The sequence below is a fragment of the Aquarana catesbeiana genome, linkage group LG03 (assembly GCF_042186555.1).
Source record: "Aquarana catesbeiana isolate 2022-GZ linkage group LG03, ASM4218655v1, whole genome shotgun sequence".
Classification (NCBI taxonomy): domain Eukaryota; kingdom Metazoa; phylum Chordata; class Amphibia; order Anura; family Ranidae; genus Aquarana; species Aquarana catesbeiana.
Window position 1 is genome coordinate 381,818,032 of NC_133326.1, and position 27,273 is coordinate 381,845,304.

Sequence of the window (27,273 nt, forward strand, 5' to 3'; positions counted from 1 at the left end):
CAGGGTAACTACAAAAACCTCCAGAAAGCAATGTACTGGCAATTCACTTTTGCTTGCTACAAGTTGTCACCCCTTTCATACCATATATGCACTACCAGTGGGGGAGTTTGCGCGAGCAAAAAGGAACTAATCTGATCATGAAGATGAGAAAGAATGTACTGTAGTATCAGAAAGACTAATGAGGCGAGGATACAAAAAACATTTGATTGATAACGGCAGGATCAAGGCGGAGAAAAAGGATAGAGGTAGCATGCTAAAACATGCAGAGAACCCTAGTGTGAAAAGGCAGTCCCATTGTAATAGAAATAAAGTACACTTTGTTACTACTTACTCTAGACAATATAATCAAATTGTAGCAATTTTCAAAAAGTGTCTTCCCATTCTATATGCTAAATGGTCTACAAGAGGGGGGGAAACCCATCGCACCCTGCTCCAATGGGAGGTGTGGTGGATACACTCATTAAATACCAGAATGCCGTAGGATGGATGTTAGCCTGTTTTTGAAATAATGCTCTGAAGTAGAGCAATTAATGATTTTTTATTGAAAATCTTCCACTGTTGTATCAGTGGGACTGTAATGGTTCACATTTCGTGCTCTTTGTTGAAATCCCCTGTTTTTGTGTGTGTTTGTTTGGCCATCTCCACCTGAAACCAATTAATGGGTTGATTTTTTTAATTAAGTGATTTATGCCCTTCATACCTCACAAGGGCTGCTTCCCTTATATATACTTGTTTTTAATGTCATATTTTTATGCTTTTGATGAAGGCCTAAGGCCAAAAATCGTCAGATTTTTGGATGATGTTATTGCTGTAATGCTTAAAATTAATATTTTCTAAGGAGAAGCTGTCGAGTTGCCGGCCTGTACTTTCTATGGATCTTTTGTGAGCTTAATTAGCCAGAGCAAACTACTCTACACACCAACTATACAGCGGTTGAGCTTGGGGGAGTTTTTCTCAAACTGTCTGACAGACTTACACAAATTTATATTACACACAGGGCATACCTGACCCCGCAACGAATGACTAAATTTTTCTCCTCCCGCAGCCATATGTGCCCCAGGTGTCTGATCTCTGTCGGCACCTTTGACCACCTCCTTTGGCAGTGTCCTCGGATTCAGGGATACTGGTCGCAGGTCGTTCAGTTTCTATACGACCAAATGGGCTCACCAGTATCGTTGGATCCCAAGCAATGCCTTCTGGGCCTACTGTCCGTTATCAGAATAGACAAATATACGCTCCAATTCCTCCATGAAACATTATTTGCAGCGAGAAAGCTAATAGCCGAAAATGGATCCTGGCGGCTGCCCCTATGCTAGCTGCCTCGCTTGCTGAAATCAATAACACCTTACCCTACAAAAAAGGTGATTTACATAAATAGAGGTTGCCCGGGCAAGTATAATAACATCTGGGATAGATGGTTACAATCCTCTTCAACTTGCACCTCCTAGTCTGTCTGGTACTCCATATATTGGTACAGTCTAACCCTTTTCCTTATGTTGTCTGTATGTTTATATTTGCAACGTATGGTTATCAATTGGAGGATAAAAACACCAGTTTTACCTTTTTTTTTGTTGTTGTTAGTTCTTATAATTGGTGTATTGGGTTGTGTGACTCTCCTCATTAAATACATTGCATTGTACAGTTGTCCTGTATAAATCTTTTGTACAAAACTCAATAAACTTTTGTTTCAAATAAATAATGGCCCTAGAATTATTGCTCTCATGGCAACATTTGCGGTGATATCTCATGTGTGGTGCACATTATGTTTACATTGTGTGCCCTATGCTGCGTGTTTGCATTGGAGTGTATACTGAGGTGCTTTTAATTTTTAGTTATTTATTTTATAATAATTTATTTAACACATTTTAAAATTAAATATTTTAATTTATTCCTATCACAAGGGGCTAACAAGCCCCCTATGTGATGGCATGGGCAGATTACAGGTCTTTCTTATAGAGGCATTAGGGGTCTACTAGACCCTACCCGTCTCCCTTGCCCTCTACTGAAGCTAATCATTATTAGCTGCTACCTCTGCTACAGTGGTCAGGGAAAGATAGCTCTGAACCTGGAAGTGACTCCTTCTGCTCTCATTGTTACTTCCAATTACCATGGCCCTGGAGGAATTGAAAGCCTGAAAACCACTGCAGGGGCCAGAAGCCACACCTTTAGAGCCCTATAAAAGTTATCAGGTGGCTCTGGAGCCAACCAGATCACTTTTACCTGCAAGTCTATCGCCGGCTTGAAAAAAACCATACCAAGAACATGGCTGTTTCAGCCCAAGCTTACTTTAACACCCCCTAAATACCAGGACATTTATAAACGTACCTTGGTAGACAAAGGGTTAAGGATGGAGGTTAGTGTACAGAGCCGATCTGTATTACATGTGGGTCTTACAGGTATACAGAAACCAAGGAGAAAGAGTCCAACAAAAGAACGCTACTGTTTGCATTAGTGTGCAGGAAAAAATACTTACTGGTCCAGGGTCTTATAATAAATGTCCAGGTCTTTGTTGGCCAGCTCTGTGGTTCTCATAACAATCATCATCTCCCTGTGCTTCTCTTCAGCATCTTTGTACTGGGGTTCCCGAAGCTCTTTCTTATACCGCATGATTTCATCCTCAAATCCTTTCTGACGACCAAGAGCCAGGCTGTGGTTTGTTTTCAATGTCTCGATTTTGTTTTCCAAGTCTTGGTGTTCACTGAAAAAGTATACGAAAGATGAACCTTACAATGAATTCAGGGTTTGGGCAATAAAAGTATGGAAGCAAATTCTTTTCTTTTAATGTTTTAAATAAATTTCAGTGGATATGGTGGTTGCATTACACACATATCACAAGCATGGGGCTTTAATACTTTACATAGGTCAATGGCTGCCTAAAACCACTACCGCCATAGGGATTGCTCATGTTCACTGCCTGCAGATTTTTCTTTGACCAAATTTTGCACTTTCAACAAAGACAATTAAAGTGAAAAGTGATAAAGATGTACTGTATTACACACAAAATGCTAAAGTAAACTGTAGCGTTTACAACAATGCTCAAATAAACTGCAGCTGGATACAAAATGATGTTTTGTGGTAACTGGTCCGAGGCTGAATATTCTTACTTCCTCAGATGTGCAGCTTTCATCTGCCCCATTTCCTTTAGTAGTTGCTCTCGTTCTTGTCCGACCTTCTTTAACTCCTCCTGTCGTTTCCTGAGGGTTAAATTGTCCTGGAGACATCGTTCCTGTATCTACAGTGGGTGCAGAGAAAATTAGCATAAAATGAATCTGTACCCCATTATAAAATTTGTAAATGACCTGAAAGCAGACACTACAAGATGCCTGATATAACCATAATTCGCCAGAAAGCCATTAGAGTAGCAACTCTGCTAGTCCAGCAATTAAAGTGTTACTAAGCCCACAACAGTAAAATCAGTCTGTGCATGCAGTAAAGCATACTCACTGTGGAACATAAGGGGCTAATCTCCACATTGAGTAAAAAGGCTGTTTGATCCTGGCTTCTCTGATCCTCCTCCCTCCTTCCACTGCCCCTGATAATTTCCTAACACAGAGCCTATGGAGTCAAGCTGCACATGCTTAGTTTGGTGTGTATTGCCAGACAGGTTTTTTTTTCCTTGAATGTGAGCGGCACATGGCCAATGAGCACTGTCCAGACAGAGAGTCAGGGGTCTTGCAGTCTTATAGGGCAGTCAGAAAACTCCTCCTACAAGCTTTAACCAATGATTGTTTGGACACTGGCAGAAGTCACAAGACTGCTCTAACTTCTGATGAGAAAAGGTATTTAGCCATTTATATTTACTAAAATAATTGCATATCCATGATCTGTGTACTTTGGGAGACCAGATATAGTGAATGCAGGTTCTTGGGATAGATAACACTTTAAAGATGAACTCCAGGAATTTAGCCACTTTCTAAAATGTGCCTGGTTTACTATGGGTTAAGTCCAATGAGATGGATTCATTTTATTTACAACTGATACATTTACTAAGAGCTGAGAGTACAGCTATTACTATACTTCCAGTGTACTAACAGGAGAGATTGTTTTAACAATCCATAGATAGGGTTTTTTCTCTATTGGAGTGGGGAAGTAACAGTAAAAGAGGGGTTTTCCCATCTGTTACTTCCCCACCCCACTAGAGAAAAAAAACCTATCCATCCCAACTAATTTCAAAGAACTGGGATCTTTGTTATGACACCACAAATTGTGTTTAGAGAGGCTATGTCCTCTGTAACCTTTTTTTTAATATTTCCAATGTGTTCATTACTGCTAACATAAGGGGCGCAAAGTGGTACATGCCATGAATTGGTACACACAGGGACATTCTAACAGATAAACAACAAACTTAGTGGAACTGAAAATTAATTCTCGAATTTCATATTCCCTTCTACTCAATCTGGAAGAGAAACTTTTAGAACAAATACAATATCTCCTGAAAGTATGATACATCTTAATCTTTTACATGGGTAAAAGCCTTTCAAAGCCCACAAACAAAGATACCCTAGGAGGAGGGTTAACCACATTAGGAGAGACAAAACCTCTATTAGTTCTACTTTTTCTAATTATATTACATTAAGGAGATAATTATAGGCCTAAAAGTTTATAATTTTTAAGCACTTTTCAATGTTTATGTATAAGGTTCTCAACCCCTCTATATTGTTTAGAGAACGTGGTGGTAAATGCCCATTCAAATTTATCATTATTACTTTTTCATAATGATTTCTAACTGCCAGTAATTCCTATTCCATGTTGGCAACTTCATCAATTACCTGTTCAGGAGCATCTACATAACTTTTCTCTAAAACTAGCTTTTCAGCACATCAGCTTGCGCCAGAAAAATCTTTCTTCTCCTCTTTATCCTCTCTCCGTTTGCCTTTTATTTCCCCTCTGGATCCTAAAAAATGTTGGGATCTTCCACCCCAATTAACATTTTTGGCGGATGTAGTCCTTCCCCTAGCGGTGTTCAAAATGTAACCATAATTAACATCCTCCTCTATAAAAACACAATCTTCCTAATAGCTTGCCAAGAGGGCACATCTGTTGTTTTGTTTGGACGACTAGCCTGGGGATGTGGGGATGAGGGGAATCCTCATAGTTCCCCATTTAGGCCATTTTGAGAAAGTCTCTAGGTGGTCTCCAATGACCAATCATATTGCGACTGTGATGACAATCATTTCTAAGAGGAGGCCCATAACTTTTTACATCACCATAACCAATGTGGCCCATACGACCACTATTAAAAACCTTACCTTCTATACCTTCTACCCTTTTTAAAGGAAACAAAAAAGTAGATTTAAAGTGGATGTAAACCCAATTCATGAAATGTGACCTAGGCACATAGGCGCAGTGTTCACTTATCTCTCTCCAAAGCACTAAGTCATGTGTCTTTCTACTGCTCCATTCCTCTGTTATCAGCATGATAACTTCTGACAAGTTCTCTGACACATGAGATAAGAGCAGCTGGAATTTTTTTTGATCCTTTGTTCCTCCTCTAAGTATTTCTCTCAGTTCCTGACTATATAAACAATAAGCTTCCTCCTTATCATGGGGAACACTCATATATTCCCTAGGGAAGTTGCCACCACCCTCAATGGCTTAAAGGCCAAGTTCACTTTTAAAAAAACAAAAATTTCAAATCCAGCTCCCCTATGAACCAATATGCCACTAATGTACCTCGGTTGCATAAAAATACAAACATTCTTTGAATCTGAGAACAACTACTTATCTTAGCCCTTGCTGTATTTCTTCTTAGAAAGCTTCATCACTTGCTGATATGTAGATTTGGGACAGAGTAACCAGTAACAGACAGGAAGGCGTTTACCAGCTGACCTCATTAGCACACACCCATCAACTATGTTTGCACAGCATCCCGGGCATCCCTCCACACGTGCATTTGCCTGGCTTCCCCAGCGTCCTTCCAGATGGGCTAAGGTTGCATGCTAAACTCCATGGGGCCGCATTCAGCCCACTAAACACCCCTGATGTAGTGCAAGGGCCTGCCTGATTGGATACAGAGTGATTTAATAGATGGTGTGTCGTCCTATTATATAGTTTTGGGAAATCTAAAGGAGACTGTACAATCAGACTGTATAGTGTATGGCCACATTTATACACCTAAAAATTACCTAGTTGCGTTTTCAGTGTCATTAATTGTTAAGGGCACACCAAACACAAAAGCAAACGCACATTTTGCCACATGAAAAAAATGGGTGACAAACACAGCAAAACGTGTAATAAAAAACTGTGCAACTCGCACCATGCCAAAAAGTCCCATGAGCTGCTTTGCCGCGTGTAGTGCAGCCCACTGAAATCAACTGGCATGCTCCAGATAATGTCAGAGTGATGAAACGCGTAGGGAGGGGTCAGCACACGCTCTTGCATCACTTCCGGTCACCGGCTTCTGTGTCAGCAACAAATGCTTTTATGTCTTTCACTGAATGTGAGTACTTTTTTCCATGGTTTTAAGCAATAAATAGTTGAAACAATATTACACTATTGGAATCCTTTTCTCCTATGCTCTATATGATCTATGGGACAAGAGTGGAAACTGCTATTACATCTGGGATTATCCAGCCTCCAGAGTGCTGCACAGTTGCAGATACTGTGAATGCTCCATACCCCAAGAGGGAGGGTAAATTCCGGTGAGTGCAGCCATAATAAGAGCACGGATAAAACATGCATGCTGTGATCACCTTTGCAAAGTGGAAATACCAACACAATTATTGTTTTCACAAGCACAGAAGCACTTTATTTTGGATATTTATTGTTGGGACTATATATATATATATATATATATATATATATATATATATATATATATATATATATATATATATATATATATATTATTTTCAAATGCATACATTTCAAAAAAGTTTTTCACTAGCACAGAAGCACCTTACTTTGTTTAAAGGACTAATGGGACTATGTATATCTTTTAAACGCATTTTTTGGAGGATGTATTGGGACTAATCAGTCTCGTTTGTTCAACACTTGACATACTTGCACAGAGGTACTTAACCACTTGGTACTCTATTTATATTTATTTTCACATTTTAATTTATTTTTGAAAACTACTATTTTTCCTTCCCTGGGCCGGAAGGACACATTTGAAGCTATGTAGTGTACACGTTAAGTTGCACCTTCACGCGTACATTCACCAATAAATTTAATTTATTTATTTTATTTAATTTTGCATATATTTGCAGTCATCTAGTTCATCAAATACAGGTATATAATAGAACAGCGCCATATCTACTTCATTTTCTTTCCATTCACGTACTCCACCTAGTGGCAGTAACTAGTAGAGGCAGTAGTTCTTTCTCTTTGCCAGTGCTTACTTCTTTTGCAAGGAGTCATTTACATTTCCTGCCCTATGTGTGTCACTAGAAGAACGGGCCAAAAAACATGCACTCCCACTACTCCAGGTGTGAATAGGGCCTGCAAGTGAAATTGGTGTGTTTACACAAGAACAAGGCCCCATTCACATCTGTGTGTGCACTTTGCCATGGGTTTCAGAAATTCTGCAAATATGCATTGTGCTTATGTTGTCATTATATGTTAAAGGCTCCCCAAGTGCAGTAAACGCACCAAAAACCGCAGTAACGCACCATGCTCCACTCCAAAAAAAAGTTCTGGAGCTCCTCTGGAGCGATTGTCACATGTAGGACAGCCCATTCAAGTGAATAGGCTGCCCTATGCGTGACGAGTGAAAACGCTCCAAAACAAAAAAAACGCATGTGGGAATGTAGGTTTTTACTATGTGGAGATGTGAACGAGGAATGACAACTGATAGTCTCTGTCCACTCCCCTCCTATGTACTTGTATAAAGATGGCCATACATTATGCAATCTGATTGCACAATCTCTGTACAATTTCCTTTAGATTTACCAGACCCACTTGACCCAATCCATTCAATTTGTATCAAATCAGGCATGCCCTTGTACTACATAGCCAATGAGAGATCTAAAGGAGATTGCACATTAAGATTGTACAGAAAGGTGGAAGGTGGTATTGTAATGAGGGAGGTGTGGTCCAGAGTGGTGGACACACCCTCACGCCCTCTTCCCCTAAGTGAAAATGTCCAAACTGGGCACAAAGTGTCAATATTTTGTGTGGCCACCTTTATTTTCCAGCACTACCTTAACCCTCTTGGGCATAGAGTTCACCAGAGCTTCACAGATTACCACTGGAGTCCTCTTCCACTCCTCCATGATGACATCACGGAGCTGGTGGATGTTAGAGATCTTGCGCTCCTCCACCTTCTGTTTGAGGATGCCCCACAGATGCTCAATAGGGTTTAGGTCTGGAGACATGCTTGGCCAGTCTATCACCTTTACCCCTCAGCTTCTTTAGCAAGGCAGTGGTCGTCTTGGCTGTGTTTTTGGGGTCATTATGTTGGAATACTGCCCTGCGGCCTAGTCTCCAAAGGGAGGGGATCATGCTCTGCTTCAGTATGTCTCAGTACATGTTAGAATTCATGGTTCTCTCAATGAACTGTAGGTTCCCAGTGCCGGCAGCACTCATGCAGCCCCAGACCATGACACTCCCACCACCATGCTTGACTGTAGGCAAGACCCACTTGTCTTTGTACTCTTCACCTGGTTGCCGCCACACACGCTTGACACCATCTGAACCAAATAAGTTTATTTTGGTCTCAGACCACAGGACATGGTTCCAGTAATCAAATTCCTTAGTCTGCTTGTCTTCAGACTGTTTGCAGGCTTTCTTGTGCATCATATTTAGAAGAGGCTTCGTTCTGGGATGACAGCCATGCAGACCAATTTGATGCAGTGTGAGGTGTATGGTCTGAGCACTGACAGGCTGACCCCCCCACCCCTTCAACCTCTGCAGCAATGCTGGCAGCACTCGTATGTCTATTTAGCAATGACAACCTCTGGATATGATGCTGAGCATGTGCACTCAACTTCTTTGGTGGACCATGGCGAGGCCTGTACTGAGTGAAACCTGTCCTGTTAAACCACTGTATGGTCTTGGCCACCGTGCTGCAGCTCAGTTTCAGGGTCTTGGCAATCTTTTTATAGCCTAGGCCATCTTTATGTAGAGAAACAATTATCTTTTTCAGATCCTCAGAGTTCTTTACCATGAGGTGCCATGTTGAACTTCCAGTGATCAGTATGAGAGAGTGAGATCGATAACACCTTGTAACACTAACAAGTCAAATTAAAATTATATAGAACGTCCTGTGAGCCTCCACTAACAATAATAAACCAATAAGTCCTCTTTGAATCAGCTGCAAGCGGTAAACATGTCTCATAAAGCATGTAAAAGTACTAAGATCGCATTAAAAACGGTGCGCTATCAAAGGCATAAGCATAAAGCCCACACGTGTAGGGGAAGGGGACAGGACGGCATGCTTAGCAGATCAGCTGTTAGGAACGATCAGCATACCATCCTGTTACTGGCCGCTTTCAACCATTCGTTTTTGGTTGATGTAGAATGGTGCACTTTAGCGCCTGAATATTGTGAGTACCCTGTGTGGGACCTGTTTATTTTTGTTTCAATAAATTGCATAAGCATACTACACTATGAGATCCTTTTTTCATTGATTTACTGAGGCACATTGGCGATTGATCCAGGATTCTGGATGCACTGCTGAACCCTGTAGTGATTCCAAAGCGTGTATTGACCAAGCTTAACAGCAAGGTGACACACCTTAAGGTGAGCCTTCATTACATGGGGGGAATGGGGGTGGGGGGGAAGCACCTGAGTGAGAACACAGCATCTGATTATCGCATCACTTTCACAGCATACTGAATCGCATGGAGTGTGGAACACCTGTTAATTGGATCAATTTGAACTTTGCACAGTGCACTTAGGCACTTTTTTATAAATCCAGCATTTGGATCTATTTAGATTTCCATGGACTTATTTACTTTAATATTTTTCATCTAATGGCTAATTGGGCCCAATTTGGACATTTTCACTTAGGGTGTACTCACTTTTGTTGCCAGTGGTTTAGATATTAATGGCTGTGTGTTGAGTTATTTTGAGGGGACAGCAAATTTACACTGTTATACAAGCTGTACACTCACTACTTTACATTGTAGCAAAGTGTCATTTCTTCAGTGTTGTCACATGAAAACATATAATAAAATATTTACAAAAATGCGAGGGGCGTACTCACTTTTGTGATATACTGTATATGTGAGAATCCGTGAGCACGGATACTCGCATAAATAGACTTGCAATGCAAAACTTAGGGCTGCTACACAGAGCGGAGAGATGTTCTCTCCCTGGATTCCAGTGCTAAAAGAAGGAAAGAGTCAGAACCAGGACTGGTGAGATTAATAATGACCTACAGAGCCCAGTGGGGCTTGAGGTACTTGAGAAAACACCGGGAAATGTTAACAAAAAGCCCCAGCCTTGTGAACATCGTGGGCCACTGTCCCAAGATGGTAGCACATAGAGCTAAGAACTTGGGGGACATCCTGATACACTCTGAGTTCACTAAGGGACCAAGCTCTACATCAGAGTATCCTCGAAGCAAGGGGATGTTCCCCTGTAATAAATGCCAAATTTGCCCTCTGGTGGACAGGACTTATGCAGTGGAACAGAGTTCCTTTGAAATTAGGTATCTAATAAATTGCTCTACAAGTAAGGTAATTTATATGTTAACTTGCCCGTGTCCCAAGGTGTACATCAGTAAAACCAAGAGATCCTTAAAAGTTAGGATAGGAGAACATTTATGGGATATTAAAAAGGACAGAGACCCTGAAAAAGAGCAGGAAAAACCACTAGCAAAACACTTCGTCCCAATACTGTACCATGAAGGAAAGATAGAAGGGTTAAAGGTTAAAGGGATCTATGTCCTTAAAGTGGTGTTCCGGCCGAAATTATACTTTTTAAATAAAAACACCCCTTTAATACACAAGCTTAATGTATTCTAGTAAAGTTAGTCTGTAAACTAAGATCTGTTTTGTTAGTTTATAGCAGTAGTTTGTTATTTTATAAACTTACAGCAGGCCGTGGCCATCTTAAGTCTGGGCATCTGAAGCCAGACTGTATTTCTTCCTGGATCTCATCCTTGCAGATCTCGCACATGCTCAGTGCAGCACAAGCAGTGTAATAGGTTTCAGGTCAGTTTCCATAGCAACGGCAGTGTCAGAGGAAGTTGCTTCCCCTTCCCAGAAGGCATTGCAAACAGGAAATGAGGCGATGGGCCGCGGCCAGGGAGGAGGAAGTGAAAAATTAATACAGCAGATATACAGTAAGTGCTGAGAAAAAAAATAAAAAAATATCCAATTTGTATACAGTGCACAGTTTAGTGAGGGATGCTGAAGAGTTGTAAAAATGGGTGGAACTCCACTTTAAGCTAGCAAAGATTGAGAAATGATCAAACAATAAGAAGATATCTCTCCCTCAGCACTCACGGCAAAAATACAATATAAAGAAAGCTGCTCCTATAACAAACAATATAACAAACATATGTCTAAATAAATACTTAAACATTAATAGCGCTTATATAGTCAGAAAGTCTTTAAGATTGATACACAGTCCACTTTGACAGTGAAAGTAATCAGATCTAAAAATGAAAGATAATCCGCTCCAAGAGAAGAAAATAATGAATTCCTTGCAGTTTATTGATCCAGACGATTCACCCTCGGTGTTCCTGGGTAAGGTAAGCAGGGGATTCGATGGCGTAGATTGCTGCGTGGTCACGTCTGACGCGTTTCATCATTGATTTCACACCCTCTGACGAAATCAATAATGAAACACGCCAGAGCGTGACCACGCAGCAATCTACGCCGTAGAATTCCCTGTCTAATCCCCTGCTTACCTTACCCGGGAACACCGCTGCAGCGGTGAGAGGTATATCAGGAAGAGCGACTACATAAGTATACTTAACTTATGCTTTTAATATTTGATTTATTGTAAGTGTACATCTATAAGGGTTTACTTAACAAACATACCTTCCAATACTGGATTACGCTATGTGCACCCTTGACTTTTTGCTTGTAAAGAGCAATATTTAGATGGAGATGGAGGTATGCAGTTATTGTTAATTACAGCCACCTAACACCCGCTTACCAACTCAGCAATATCGGATGGAGACATACTGAGGTTTGCTGACAACTACCTAAGGATATGCATTTAATCCAGTAATATCTGGTAACTACCTTTGGGGGATTGTTAACACACGCAATGTAGTGAAGGTGAATCATCTGAATCAATAAACTGCAAGGAATTCATTATTTTCTTCTCTTGGAGCGGATTATCTTTCATTTTTTACATCTGATTACTTTCACTGTCAAAGTGGACTGTGTATCAATCCCAAAGACTTTCTGACTATATAAGCGCTATTAATGTTTAAAGTGGATGTAAACCCAATGTCATCCTTTCTAAACTACTGCCATAGGGGTTATATATATAAGGATATACATGCCTCCTGCATGTATCTTTACCTGTCAAATGTCTCCCCTCTGTCTGTTATTAGACCCGAAAAACTGCATATTCTGTGGGTGGGTCTGTTGTCTGGAGCTCGGTGGGTGGAGTCATGATGTCAGTAGACTCCCCGCCCACCTCTATACTCCCCTTGTCAATATGCATTTTCTCCTGTGTATTTCTAACTGAACTTCTGCTATGATCTCTAACATCCAATGAAAAGACAGGAAAGTAACCAGAGGACTTCAGCATGCCAAATCATGCTGAGGTGTGGAACAGCCAATCCTTGCAGCTGCTGAAGAAAGGAGTGGGGGAGGGAATTAAAAAATCATGGATGTGGCTTAGGCTGTCACTCACAGCAAGGGGGAGTATTTGAAAAAGTTTTTGTCAGTTTGTCAAGATTTTTCTCACTGAACAAAAGAGGATTGCTCAGAGATGGATTAACTCTGTGTGGCAAGATGGGGCTCAAATGATAGGAAATCTTATACTCTACATTATGATATAAAAAAAAAAAAAAAAAAGACATATGTTTGATATATGTGCTTAAGCTACCACCAAGAAGGGGAGACTTCAACCGTATCCTACTACAGAAGGAAAAGCGGTGGATATTTATGTTGAAGTCTCTTGTCCCCCAGGGCCTCAACACTGCCCCCCTTCTCCTCATCTCTCCCCCTACAGTTTGCTCTCAGGGTCCGCTCTGTCCTCCTCTCCCCCTTAGAGTAAGCTTGACAACCAGGTACCCCTCTATTTATACCTCCACCTTCACATCTAATCTCTGCCATTTTTTAGCCTACATCTATCTATTGCCATCTGCTTATACAGTGGGGCAAAAAAGTATTAAGCCAGCCACCAATTGTGCAAGTTCTCCCACTTAAAAAGATGAGAGAGTAATTTTATTGTAATTGTCATCATAGGTATACCTCAACTATGAAAGACAAAATGTGGAAACAAATCCAGATAATCACATTGTCTGATTTGGAAAGCATTTATTTGCAAATTATGGTGGTAAATAAGTATTTTTTCAATATCAAAAGTTCATCTCAATACTTTGTTCTATATCCTTTGTTGTCAATGACAGAGGTCAAACGTTTTCTGTAAGTCTTCACAAGGTTGTCACACACTGTTGCTGGTATGTTGGCCCATTCCTCCATGCAGATCTCCTCTAGAGCAGTGATGTTTTAGGGCTATCGCTGGGCAACACGGACTTTAAACTCCCTCCAAAGGTTTTCTATGGGGTTGAGATCTGGAGACTGGCTAGGCCACTCTAGGACCTTGAAATGCTTCTTATGAAGCCACCCCCATGCTTCACAGTAAGTATGGTGTTCTTTGGTTGCAACGCAGCATTCTCTCTCCTCCAAACATGACGAGTTGTGTTTCTACCAAACAGTTCTACTTTGGTTTCATCTGACCATATGACATTCTCCCAATTCTCTTCATCATCCAAATGCTCTCTAGCAAAACTCAGACGAGCCTGGACATGTACTGGCCTAAGCAGGGGGACACGTCTGGCACTGCAGGATCTGAGTCCCTGGCAGCGTAGTGTGTAACTGATGGTAGCCTTTGTTACGTTGGTCCCAGCTCTCTGCAGGTCATTCACTAGGTCCCCCAATGTGGTCCTGGGATTTTTGCTCACCGTTCTTGTGATCATTTTGACCCCATGGGGTGAGATTTTGCGTGGAGCCCCAGATCGAGGGAGATTATCAGTGGTCTTGTATGTCTTCCATTTTCTAATTATTGCTCTCACAGTTGATTTCTTCACACCAAGCTGCTTGCTTATTGCAGATTCAGTCTTCCCAGCCTGGTGCAGGTCTACAATTTTGTTTCTGGTTTCCTTCGACAGCTCTTTGGTCTTCACCATAGTGGAGTTTGGAGTGTGACTGAGGTTGTGGACAGGTGTCTTATACTGATAACAAGTTCAAACAGGTGCCATTAATACAGGTAATGAGTGGAGGACAGAGGAGCCTCTTAAAGAAGAAGATACAGGTCTGTGAGAGCCAGAAATCTTGCTTGTTTGTAGGTGACCAAATACTTATTTTCCACCATAATTTGCAAATAAATTCTTTCAAAAAACAGACAATGTGATTGTCTGGATTTGTTTCCATATTTTTGTCTCTTATAGTTCAGGTATACCTATGACGGCAATTACAGGCCTCTCTCATCTTTTTAAGTGGGAGAACTTGCACAATTGGTGGGTGACTAAATACTTTTTTGCCCCACTGTATTACTAAACTCACATCTTTTCCTTTCCCCTTCCAGAATTATTAACAAGTGAATCAGATATCAATCCACATGGCATTATCTTTATTTGGTATTCCCATATATATGTACATTCACTTGTACTGTTTCCAAGCTAGTGGAATAACCTGTTTGTCTTCCAATTCCATAGGATTGTGAATATTTGTGATTTTGATTTCTCTTAATTTAGAAATATAAACTTAATGTGCCGCTCGGCAGCTTCGCATAGTCTACCAAGAGAATGCTATTGACAATGGACAAAAGGCTGCTGTTATGTCCCTTTAAACCCTCCTTAGGAGGGGTGGCACCACCATTACGAAACAGAAGATATAAGGGACAGGTGTCTGCCAGCCCCCTCCCCATCTGGATGAAACTATGCCACTCTCCGTTGCGAAAAGCGTTGACGCCATCACAGTCACGTGACGCTATTCAAACTATCCCCCGCTCCAACAGGCACTTGGAATGGCAGGGGGAAGACAGGCAACCCGAACCACACCCAGACTTTAATGGCATTGGCGTGAATCATCCTGTGAATCATCTTACTCCCACAGCCACCAAGTTGCTATGTTCTTTCACCTTGACACAGACAGTCTGTGACACATAGCATTGACTTTATGACTACGGTGGCGACTATGGAAGATACACACTCTACAGGATGTGGTAATGTAGGATTGCCTCTTGCTCCATGCCTCCCATAGGAACAGCTATGCATAGCTGCAGTTGCCCAATAGGCTGCTTTGATATCTGACATACGGTTTGTCTGACACCTGGTCCTTAACCCACTGTGGTCCGCACTTTCAGATACCTGTGTTTAATAAACTGTCTTTCCACCGCCTGATTTGCCCAGACCCGACTGCATTTAATATGCCAGGCCCCCATTTCCTTGCTAAGGGCTTCTTATTTTTCAAACAGCAGCCTGTGGACACTGACATCTAGCAGCAGCAAATTCCATTTCTAATTTGGTGACTGTCTATTTCATGCTAGGAGTTTCACATCTCAGGCTAGTAGTTGACAGCAGCAACCTCCACTAATTTCTTCATTGATCCTAGTGACTTACGTGGATATAGATGCTAATACACTGGCACATAGCTTGTGACCTTCATTTAATCAATCCTAGCAACAGCCGCCTTCTTCAAACATCTCAGCATTGTTCTATCATTTGCATTTTCCTACCCCTGGGGGTCATACACACACAGATTGTCTACACTGCATTCTACTGGATTTATTTCCCCCTATTTAGGCAAGCGGGGGTCCCGCTGACAATAGCGGTGTGTATGGTGGTCTGGTGTCCAGACTTTGTTTATTTTTTAGTTATTTGTATGTTATTTTTTGTGTGTCTGTGTGTCCATTGTCTGTTTTTCTCACACTTTTTTTTTCTTTGTGTGGGATCCTATCAACCAGTACCAGGTTAGGATGCCATTATTGTCTCTGTATACTGAGTATGTTTTTGTCCCTCAACTTTGAACTAAATAAAATGTTGTTATGTACTTATCAGCCTTTATTACTGCCCATTGTTGCCTTAGCCACTTTCTTCCCAGGTGACCTTACCCTGGCTTATTTTTTGTATGCCTAGTCTGGTTGGCTTTGGCAACAACACTCTATAGGGGTGAGTGGCATAAGGGCCGATATAACTTACATGTACTTGTGCATATACTTCAATAGGACCCGTCCTCCCTTCTTGCTGTATTTATCCTCATTCAACTTAACCCACATTGATTCGGCACATTTTAGAAAGTAGCTAAATTGCTGGAGTTTAGCTTTAACTTCCCTACATAGCTTAAATCAGGAAAGACCTATTTTGGGTCTATTCAAGCTTCTTATTTTAACTGAAGGTGGAGCGTTTTCTGGCCCCTGAAAAAGTGTTGGTTGTTTTTTCTACATTGATGACTTGTTCCTAGGACATCAACATAAAAGAGTAAGGCGGAGGGCAATGTCTGCAAGTATTCTGCCAAGGCTCGATTCTGGAAGACAGGATTCTGCTGGATGTTCATTGCCCTAGCCCAAATAGCTGCAGTTTAGCAAACAAAAAAAATGGGATTTTTGTACTCACCATAAAATCCATTTCTCTTTAGTTCATCGACGGACACAGCACCCCCTTAATCTTGACCATTGGGTTATATCGCCTCTCCAGGAGTAGGACTAGGCAGAACAAAAAAACACCTGGCTACGCCCATGGGCTGTCCTCAGTCAGTATATGACCCCCTCCCTGCTCTAGGTATTCAGTTTAGCAGCAAGCAGTAAAAGAAGTATCAAAAACTCCATAGAGGGGTAGGTGCTGTGGCCGTCAAACTCAGAGAAATGGATTTTATGTTGAGTACAAAAATCCCATTTTCTCTTTCATTCATAGACGGACACAGAGCCTCCTTAATCTAGACCAGTGGGACATCCAAAAGCAGTGCCAAAGAAAAATGAGGGCTGGGTAAAATAACCCAAGGCTAACCACAAGAGCCCTAACCAGGACACAGGAGCCCCATCTGAAATAGAAAATATTTAAAAAAAAAACACCCCTTATGAGGGAACCCCCCCCCCCCCCCCTCTTAAACAGCAGCCTGAAAAACCTTGCGGCCAAAAGAAGCATCCGCAGATGCCAAAATATCTGCTTTATAGAATTTAGTGAAGGTATGCACTGATGACCAAGTGGCCACCTTGCAAACCTGTGATATTGACGCTTGATGACGGAAGGCCCAAGAAGTAATAAGCGTCCGAGTAGAATGTGCTGTGACAAGGAAAGGAGGAACCAGACCCTTAATAGAATAGGGCTGAGTCTGATCCATCTGGAGATGGTAGCCGAAGAAGCGCCCGGCCCTTTCCTTGGTCCTTGTGTAACCAAAAATAAGTGAGTCTGACCTCCCGGAAGGATTCAGTGGATTCCAGATACAGCCAAATTGCACGAACCACATCCAAAGCAAATTCCTTGGGATGAGCTGGCGTGGGACACAAGGACGGCAATACAATGTCCTCATTCAAATGGAAGTCAGAGACCACCTTTGGCAAAAATGACGGACAAGGACGAAGGACCACTTTATCCCTATGGAGTACTAAATAGGGACTACGACAGGATAATGCCGCCAACTCTGAAACCCTGCGGCCGAGATAATAGCCACCAGGAATGCCACCTTCTGGGACAACGTAGGTGTGACAGACTCACCTGGGATAGGGGCTTTTGGAGGGGACTGAATGCAGGCCTCTTGCCAGCCGATTATGGGCCCTGGCATTTGGGGGAACGGTGCTCTTTGTGAGCTGTATGCCTGGGGACTCTTGAGGTGGTGTTGCTGTGGATTCGGGTCCTGGTTCCCCGGGACACACAGACTCTGGGGACCCCGTGTATGCCACATGGGAAATGGTGACTTGGAGGGTATGTCTTGGATTGCTTAAAATGGGACAGTAATATTTATCCCCAATATCTCCCAGAATATATATGTAAAGACAATTATTGGTTTGTTTTATTCTGAACTCAACATGTTAATTGAGTGAGCTGATCACATTAGCCTCCAGGACTGGCTAGGATACGAACAGTCTACTCCTACTATAGTTGTTGATGACTAGGCTGAGGAGGGGGGAGAACACTGTTTGTATTGTTAATTGTAATTAGCTCCTGCTATTGTGAAAATTTCCTGTGGTTGTACTTATGATAATGTATAATATAATGTATAATGTACTGTGTGAAGCTCGGTTACCACCTCGGTGAAGTCTGGGCAAAAGGTCATGTTAGATAATTAGCTCATGTTAATTAGGTTAGGTTTTAGTCATCCTGCTGTATAAATTTGTGTGAGATCTCAAATAAAGAGTTAGTCCATGTTAGCAGTGAAACGAGTGTCGCCTTGTTTTGTGCTTGGGAGCGGTTGGAATATCTGATATCGGTGTTCAGACTGGGAGGAAGTGGTATACTGACGGAAGCACTCAAGTGGAGTGTGGGACGTTCCTTTACATTGGTGGCAAGCAGCGGGACGCTTCCTGCAGTCTGGGACATCCAAGCTTCCACCTGTATCCAAGGTCCGGATAGCAGGAGAAGAGAGGAGATGTACAGATACCAGCCGCCATGGAAGAGGAATTCGGAAGGAGGTTGCGAGAGATGCAGATACAGCACAGAGGACCAGTATCAGAGCAGGTCCTGCTGGGATGGTTTGTTTCTATCCGCTGTGAACTTTGGAAGGAAGCGCTAGCCCGTGAGCAGCAACACCAGGGAAAAGTTCTCCCCTCCATCGAGGAAAGGTACTGGTCGCAGTATGGATTGTGGGTTCTGTTTTTGGGAGAAAAACCAAACAAGGAGCAGACAGCAGAATTAAGCAGGCTGGTCTGGACAGAGATGCGGCTGGATGAGAGCTACAGAGCCCTCCGGTGGCATGTATCCCAAGCATGCCCTTGGATAGCGGATGACAGCCCAACGGAAGGCTTTGGCTACGGCAGCCTGGGACTGTTGTATGTGAAGCTGACAGGGGACCCTAACTTTGGGAGTGATTTGGAGTGGCGGTTGGACGAAATAATGGATTACAGAGAACAGCTACTGAACGTCTCGGAAGCGCACTGGGCACTGGAAGATATAGAGTTTCTGGCCCTTCAGGAACGGGAGCTGGAGATCGCCTACAGATGGCTGCTAGACTCTGGGCTGGGCTCCCTTTGCCTGGGACTATCAGGAAATACCAGGTGACAACCTGGCTGAAGAGTCGGCAACAGTGTGCTTTGCCAACCTGCCCCCACAGCTAGGGAGGCGGAGGTCTTTTGGTGGATGCAGCAAGTGCTGACTGACCTTGATGATCCTGTTTCTGCATGGGATGATCTTGGATGAAGGAATGTGCCTGTCCAGCAGCATGCCAGAGAATCGGCAGTGGAAAATCTGAAGATTGCCGTCCCCAAATCTGAAGTGCTGACAACAGGGCAGAGCTCTGCTAACCTCTGGCCAGCACTGATAGCATCTTTTGGGTTCCATGGGCAGGAGATGGTGAACCTCTATCCCCAGAGTCTGTGTGTCCCAGGGGACCAGGACCCGAATCCACAGCAACACCACCTCAAGAGTCCCCAGGCATACAGCTCACAAAGAGCACCGTTCCCCCAAATACCAGGGTCCATAATCGGCCAGCAAGAGGCCCGCATTCAGTCACCTCCAAAAGCCCCTATCCCGGGTAAGTCTGTCACAGTAGGTAAGGGAATCTCCCGAATATTCTCAAATGGAGGTTTCTGGAGAACCGATAGCACCAAGTTTAAATCCCATGGCAGACTCCTTGAATGAAGGTACGAACTAAAGAGTGAGTGGCTAGAATCGCTGAAAGAAGACTGCTAAGGCAGACACCTGGCCCTTGATGGTGCTCAAAGCCAACTTCTGCTCAACGCCCTGTTGAAGAAAAGCTAAGATCCAAGCCACAGAAAAGGATTGAGGATGAACGCCAATCGACTCACACCAAGAAATGTACGCTTTCCACGTACGATGGTATATCTTACTAGAAATCGACTTCCTCGCCTTCACCATAGTAGGGATCACTGATCCCGACAGACCTCTATCACTAGGCCATTAAAACCAGTTGCTGTAAAGCAGCATGGAAGCTTAGCCCTCGGTACAATTGGTCCTCTTTTAGAGGTAGCTTCCAAGGGACGTTTACGGCCACCGGAAGACTTTTGCCCTCGGTCCTTCACAGACACCGCAGAAGAGGAAGGCGTTAGCCCCGCAGTGACACTAGGACGACTGCGGCGTCTACCAGAGGAGCTCGCTAGATTGCCACGAGCCTCACTTACTTCCCGTTGAACTGAACCTGCTAAGGGGCCGACGTTTGAGAAGAAAAACTACTAACCTGGTCAGCATTCACTCCAGAGAGTCAGACCCAGGTAGCCCAATTTCCTGGACAGGGCTAGAGGGGACCTTGGGTAGTTCGGACGTCACCCGAACCTTTACAGGAATTATACCCACACAAGGAGACACAGGGCCCCCCAAAGTGGACAATTTCTATCACCCTTCTTTGGTACCCCCAAAAAGGTTCAATTTCTGGACCCCCTTGACGATCACGAAGGAGGTCCATGAATCTGGAAACCAGCGAAGGTGTCCCCCCATCCCAGCAATGGGTGAGGGCAGACATTCATGCTGAAGGAGTCTTGTCAGTGAATCCGGAGAAGCCTGCTCACTAGGCTTACCAGACCAAGATTGCTTGGAACTTCCCGGGGAATACTTGAGAGATCTGTTTCCTTTATCTGCCGTCCCAGGAGCCCGGAAGAATTTCTCATGGGCTGAGAAAGAAGGCCCTGTCTGCGACGAGATTGAGGCAGGAAGGTACTCTTTCCCCCTGTGACACCCTTAATGATGTCATCCAGGGTAGCCCCAAACAGGCGGTCACCTTGAAAGGGCAGATCAATGAGAGCTTTTTTAGAGGCTTGGCCTGCCGACCAATCCTTAAACCACAGCACACGTCTGATCACCACTGCTGAAAAAGAAAGCTTGGACAGCACAGGTGCTGCATCACAAATATACTGTAGCCCATGGACCAACTGGTCCGTTAAATCAATATAAGCAGCAGGAACCTGCACACTACCCAGATCCTGGCGCAAAAGCTTGGCCCATTCAGTTAGGGTTTGCAGCACCAGGGCCGAGGCCAAGACTGGATGCAATGCCGACCCAGCCATAGTAAACATGCTGCTTTCCACAGCCCCTGCTTTCCTGCGGGTAGCGTATTGAGAAACGTTTTGGGGCCACAAAGGATGATTTTGGTTGTTCCCATTCCTTATAGGTAAACCTAACAAAATCAGGCACATAAGGAAACACCCTAGGTGTGCGAGGTGACTTATGCGTACCAAAGGACATAGCTACGTCTGTGGCCCTGTCAGCCGCATCCCCCATCTTTAGAATCTCACGCACCGCAGTAACAAGTGCGTCCATCAGCGCATTTTCACTCGCTGCTGAGACCGTAGAGGACTCATCCTCACTATCGGACGGGTCAGGGGGAGAGATATTAAACCCCCCTGGACAGACCACGTTCCCTGCGGCATCAGGCTCAGAATCAGAGACTGAGCAGGGGAAGGCGGGAGACGCTTCCTCCCGGGTCTTTGCCCACACGCTACTTCCACCCAGGATACTAATGACTCAAGGACCGCCATCAGCGCAACCATGGGAAGCTGGGGTTCCGAGGGACCTGCCACCTCCATGAGGGGATCAGTGGGTGAGATGTGACCCTGAGGATCCATAAGGAAGAAGACCCTCTAGTACAAAGGAACTTTGGCACCACTAAGGGACACCCCAATAACCAGGGAACCTATCAGCAGAGAGGAAGATGCACAAGGACCCCCAAAGACTCACCCTACCAAACGGAGGAGCGCCGCAAATTCGGACCCAGCAACACCAATGTTCTTATATTGCGGTATAGGAAGAGAAGCATAGGGGAGGAAGAGGAGGAGCTCTGGCATGTCCACGAGGTTCTGGACATCTCTAGTGTCTCACTAGACTAACGAAAAATGGCCGCAGTGACATCAGCTACACAGACATGGCTGCCAGCTGGACACCAGCCAGACCAACAGAAAATGGCTGCCGTGACCTCACCGGCTACACAAACATGTCCGCCAACCGGAGACCAGCCAGACCAAGACGTGATGTCATCAGACCAACCAAAAATGGCCACCGGCCGTTTGACATGCTGAAGCATACTGCCAGGATCCTCTCTGTGCCTTCCACATTGCTGCAGCCTCTGCAAGGGGACCCCCTTCCAAAAAGGTATTGTACCACCAGGCAGGGTGAACATTTAAGGGGACACCGCTGTGCACTCTGCACTGGGACACCCAAACTGCACACTACCTCACACTGCACACACACAGCAGGGCATGCACCTAGGGGTCTCCGCTGCACCCTCTGCACTGGATCCCCCCATACCACCAGGGCAGGACACACACCACCCAGAAGGGAAATGGCAGGGGAGACCCCCAGGGGTCTCTGCTGCCTGCCCTGGGACTCCCACCAATCTGTGGGGGGAGGGGGAAGCCCAGTTTAACCAGGGGACTTTAGGATGGGAGGAGGGATCCTGCAGGCAGGTCCGACCATCCCTGGTGGGTACCCGCATTCACCCCAAAATGCACAAAGGGGGAAAAGGGGGAACTGTACTTACCGATCCACAGTGCAGGTGACCCTCCAGACAGAACTCCTCGCCACTGAAGTGGGGGGCTGTCGACCAAGGGACCGCTGTGACTCGGACCAGAGCCCGTTCGTATGCGACCCTGCGAGACGTTTAACTTGCGGGCCAGCCTCTGTCCATTGAGGCTATGTCGTGGCCGACCTAGCACGTAGCTGCGGTCTGCACACACTTGCTGGCTGGACTGGGTCCGGCAGTTGATTGCAGATCTCCCAGGAGAAAATGCATGGAAAAAAAAGAGACAAAAAGTAAAATTTGCTAGGACCAAAAGATCCCAGCAAGGAGCTAGGTCCTTACTCTTGACTAGACAGAAAAAAACTGAATACCTAGAGCAGGGAGGGGGTTATATACTGACTGAGGACAGCCCATGGGCGTAGCCAAGTGTTTTTTTGTTCTGCCTAGTCCTACTCCTGCGATATAACCCAATGGTCAAGATTAAGGAGGCGCTGTGTCCGTCGATGAACGAAAGAGAAATAGAAGCAATAGCTGGTTACAAAATTGGGTCTGCAAATCGAAAGAGCCTTTAAAAGCATCTCAAATCTTCTGTCAGCAGAATCTTATATAGGCCCAGTATGTTGTTTAAAGAGTATGTAATCTCACAATCTCTTATTCCTGATATGTGCCTGCTGTACCATGTACGTGTATGAAAAAGTATCCTGTTCTCTTTGTAATGCTTCCTTTTTGTGAAATCCCTGGTGTTCTTGCCAGTCCCTCTGTTTTCCCAATAAAAACTGACCACACTAAGCAGGAGAACACACAGTGGTCAGTTCTCTAGCTATGCTGGGAACTCAGTGTAAATTTATGCCACTGAGACCAGAGGAAATGTGATCACTTATATAATAATAAAAAAGGGGGGGGGGTTTATAATTTTTTTTATATACAAATGTTTTACCTTTCATTTCTATAATTTTTTTTTTATATTAACTTTGTTGTTTTACAATATGAAATCTTTAAAACAAACATATTACTCTACATCATTATTTTAACCTCTCCCTCCCTACCCACACCATGCCATACACTCCCAGATCCCCTCCCTCCTCTCCAAGATTGATACTTCCACAAAGTTCTCCAAATATGTATTAGTTCTTTTAAAGTCTAGCCACTTTTCCCAGACATCTTTCTACCTGATCTTCTTCTCTGGTATAAAGATCTTCCATATTGAATATATATTAAATTATTTTAAACCATTCCTTTATAGTAGGTCTTTCTGAGTCCAGCCACTTTTTTGGGATTACTTCCTTGGCTGCATTTAATAGGTACGGTACTAGCGCTTTTTTATACGGTTTTATTTGTGTTGTGGAAGTAACAGCTCCATGGGTCATCTCTTACTTCTTCTTTGGTAATCCCCTTTATGTATTCCCTCACCTCCTGTCAATACTCTCTGACTTTTGGATATTCCCACCAGATGTGTGCCATAGTGCCCGTGAGCTACACCCCTCCAGCATTGCGGAGATTTTTCAACCTGGCATTTATCTGCTTTAACTCGGGTTATATGCTATCTAGCCAGGCATTTATAGTTTGTTTCTATGGTACTGATGTCTACTGAATCTCTGTAAACCGCTCTTGAAGTGACTGTAAAGGATTTTTTTTTTTTTTTAAATAACAAACATGTCATACTTACCTTCACTGTGCAGCTCGTTTTGCACAGAGTGGCCCCAAACATCCTTTTCTGTGGTCCCCTGGCAGCTCTTGTGGCTCTTCCCAGATAACCCCCTAGGAGAAGCGCTCTCCCGATGAGGTTACCTTGCAGGCGCGCACCCAAGTCCAGCATTTGCATCCACAGACACTCAGCCCTGCCCCCCGCGTCATCGGATTTGATTGACAGCAGCGGGAGCCTCTGGCTGTGCTGCTATCAATCTATCCAATCAAGAGCCAGGACCCCGTGGAGAGAGGGACAGCGCATCCCCACCGAACAGATGAAGCAGCTCAGTTAAGTAAAACGGGGGGGGGGGGGGTAGGGCTGGTGACTGCCAGCCTTTAAGGATGCATTAAGATGAAAAAACACAAGGGTTTACAACCTCTATTATTTTATTGTTGGTGCTCTGTTAACCGTGTTCCCAATTCTCTTTCTCAATTTTCTATGAATGGAGGTATTCTCGGCTTTACTATATCTGTAATTATTTTATAAATCAGTGCAAAACAGCATTTAAAGCGGGGGTTCACCCACACCGGCAAAAAAAAAAAATATTAAAAGCCAGCAGCTACAAATACTGCAGCTGCTGACTTTTAATACATGCCCACTCACCTGTCCCAGGGTCCAGCGATGTCGGCAGGGGACGCCGAGATCCCGCTCAGTTCTCGGCAGCTGCCGCCGCCATCCTAGGTGAGGGAATCAGGAAGTGAAGCGTTGCGGCTTCACTTCCCGGTTCCCTACTGCGCATGCGCGAGTCGCGCTGCGCGTCCCTAGTGGTCCCCGCTCTCTCCTGGGAGATGTGTGTTCCCAGCAGACAGCGCGGTCGGGACGGGAAGAGGCATAGACTCCCATGGGAGTCTATGCCGGAAGTGGGTGCAAATACCTGTCTTAGACAGGTATCTGAACCCCCTTCCCCCCTGAAAGGTGCCAAATGTGACACCGGAGGGGGGGGAGGGTTCCGAAAAGCAGAAGTTCCATTTTTGTGTGGACTCCGCTTTAATCGGTGTCTGTGAATTACATAATTTTTCCATAGCATTCAATTTTTCCTCCGATCTAATCGGTTGTGGGAGTCACCCACAAAGTGTTTTAGCTGTGAATATCTCCATTCATTCAATTTTATAAAGTCTCCCCGTGTTTCAAATCTTGAAGTGAATATATTTTTCCATTTTTTATAATATCTTTTAACTGAGTGTTTTTTACCCAATCCCTAAATCGTAATTTATTCCCTGGAAAGTAAAGGTGAGTTATATTCCCATTTTGTCAACCGATGCATTCTATCCCAAATTCTACAAACATTTTTGGTTAATTCAGGTGCTGTTTTATTTAATATTCTATCCTTATGTGTTACCCATATATTTCTATCTAATCTTCTATCATTTTTTACCTTACCCCATTCACGATAGGCCCACTGCCTCATAATATCTTCTGATATCTGGTGCAACTAGTCCCCTCATGTGCTTTATCTTTACCTAATAGTGCATACAGGGGGTCCCCGGGTTACAAACAAGTTAGGGACTGTAGGTTTGTTCTTAAGTTGAATCTGTTTGTAAGTCGAAACAGGTACATTTTTTAAGTGTAGCTCCAGCCAAAAAAACTATTTTAAGCTTTTTGGATAGCATAGGGAAGGGTTAACACCCCTGTAATGTTTGTTTTGCTGTGTGTGCCCCTGTTCAGAAGATTTCACCTCACTTCCTGTCCCAATGACAATTGAATTTTGAAAATTTTGGGTTGTTGTGGAAACAAGCCTTGGTGATAAAGTATCAGTGGAGGTACCTTTTCCCCATAATAGCTCTTACAGGAGTGAATTTCCCTTCCTAGGGGTAGATTTCCTCTCACTTCCTGTTGTCTCCCTCCGTTTGTAAATAGGAGTCGTTTGTAAGTCGGATGTTTGTAACTAGGGGACCCCCTGTATTGTATTCTCCGTTTCTTTCCTTGCCAAATACATTTCAGTATCAGTCCTCTTAACCACTTGCCGACCGCCGTACACACATATACGTCTGTAGAATGGCACAGGCAGGCAAATGGGCATACCTGTACGTCCCTTTAAATTTGCAGGGTATCGCGCGCGCCGCGGGTCTCGATGTTCACCGGCGGCCCACGGTTGCAGCATGGAGAGGCAGAACTGGGAGATGCCTATGTAAAAAAGGCATTTCCCTGTTCTGCCTAGCAACATGACAGAGATCTACTGCTCCATGTCATCATGTCATGTTGTAGTAAGTCCATTCCCCCCACAGTTAGAATCACTCCCTAGGGCACACTTAACCACTTGATCACCCCCTAGTGTTTAACCCCTTCCCTGCCAGTGTCATTTATACAGTAATCAGTGGCTATTTGTAGCTTTGATCGCTGTATAAATGACAATGGTCTCAAAATAGTGTCAAGTGTCCGATGTGTCTGCCATAAAGTCGCATTCCCGATAAAAATTGCAGATCGCCGCCATTACTAGTAAAAAAAAAAAAAAATTATTAAAAATGCCATAAATCTATCCCCTATTTTAAGTGCATCAATATACACTTATTGCAAATTTTTTTACCTGAAAATATGTAAATACATATCGGCCTCAACTGTGGAAGAATTTCGTTTTTTTATATATTTTTTGGGGATATTTATTATAGCACAAAGTAAAAAATATTGCTTTTTTTTCAAAATTGTTGCTCTTTTTTTGTTTATAGCGCAAAAATTTAAAACCGCAGAGGTGATACCACCAAAAGAAAGCTCTACTTGTGGGAAAAAAAGGATGTCAATTTTGTTTGGGTACGACTTTGCATGACCGCGCAATTGTCAGCTAAAGCAACGCAATACAGAATCGCAAAAAATGCTCTGGTCAGGAAGGGGGTAAATACTTCCGGGGCTGAAGTGATTAATATTTTAAAATATATCTGGGGTAGAGCGCTATTGGTA

General features: G+C 43.7%; 1 protein-coding gene across 2 annotated transcripts in view; it reads right to left on the reverse strand.

Annotated features, from left to right (window-relative positions):
* The window catches only part of RAD50 (RAD50 double strand break repair protein), a 463,790-nt gene that overhangs the window by 121,469 nt on the left and 315,048 nt on the right, over positions 1–27,273 (reverse strand). For both annotated transcript variants that reach the window (XM_073620674.1, XM_073620673.1), the window contains exons 21-22: positions 3,105–3,232; positions 2,474–2,698 (exon numbers count right to left, since the gene is read on the reverse strand). In XM_073620674.1, the coding sequence (XP_073476775.1) occupies positions 2,474–2,698; positions 3,105–3,232 (353 nt within the window). The remainder of the gene's footprint in view (positions 1–2,473; positions 2,699–3,104; positions 3,233–27,273) is intronic.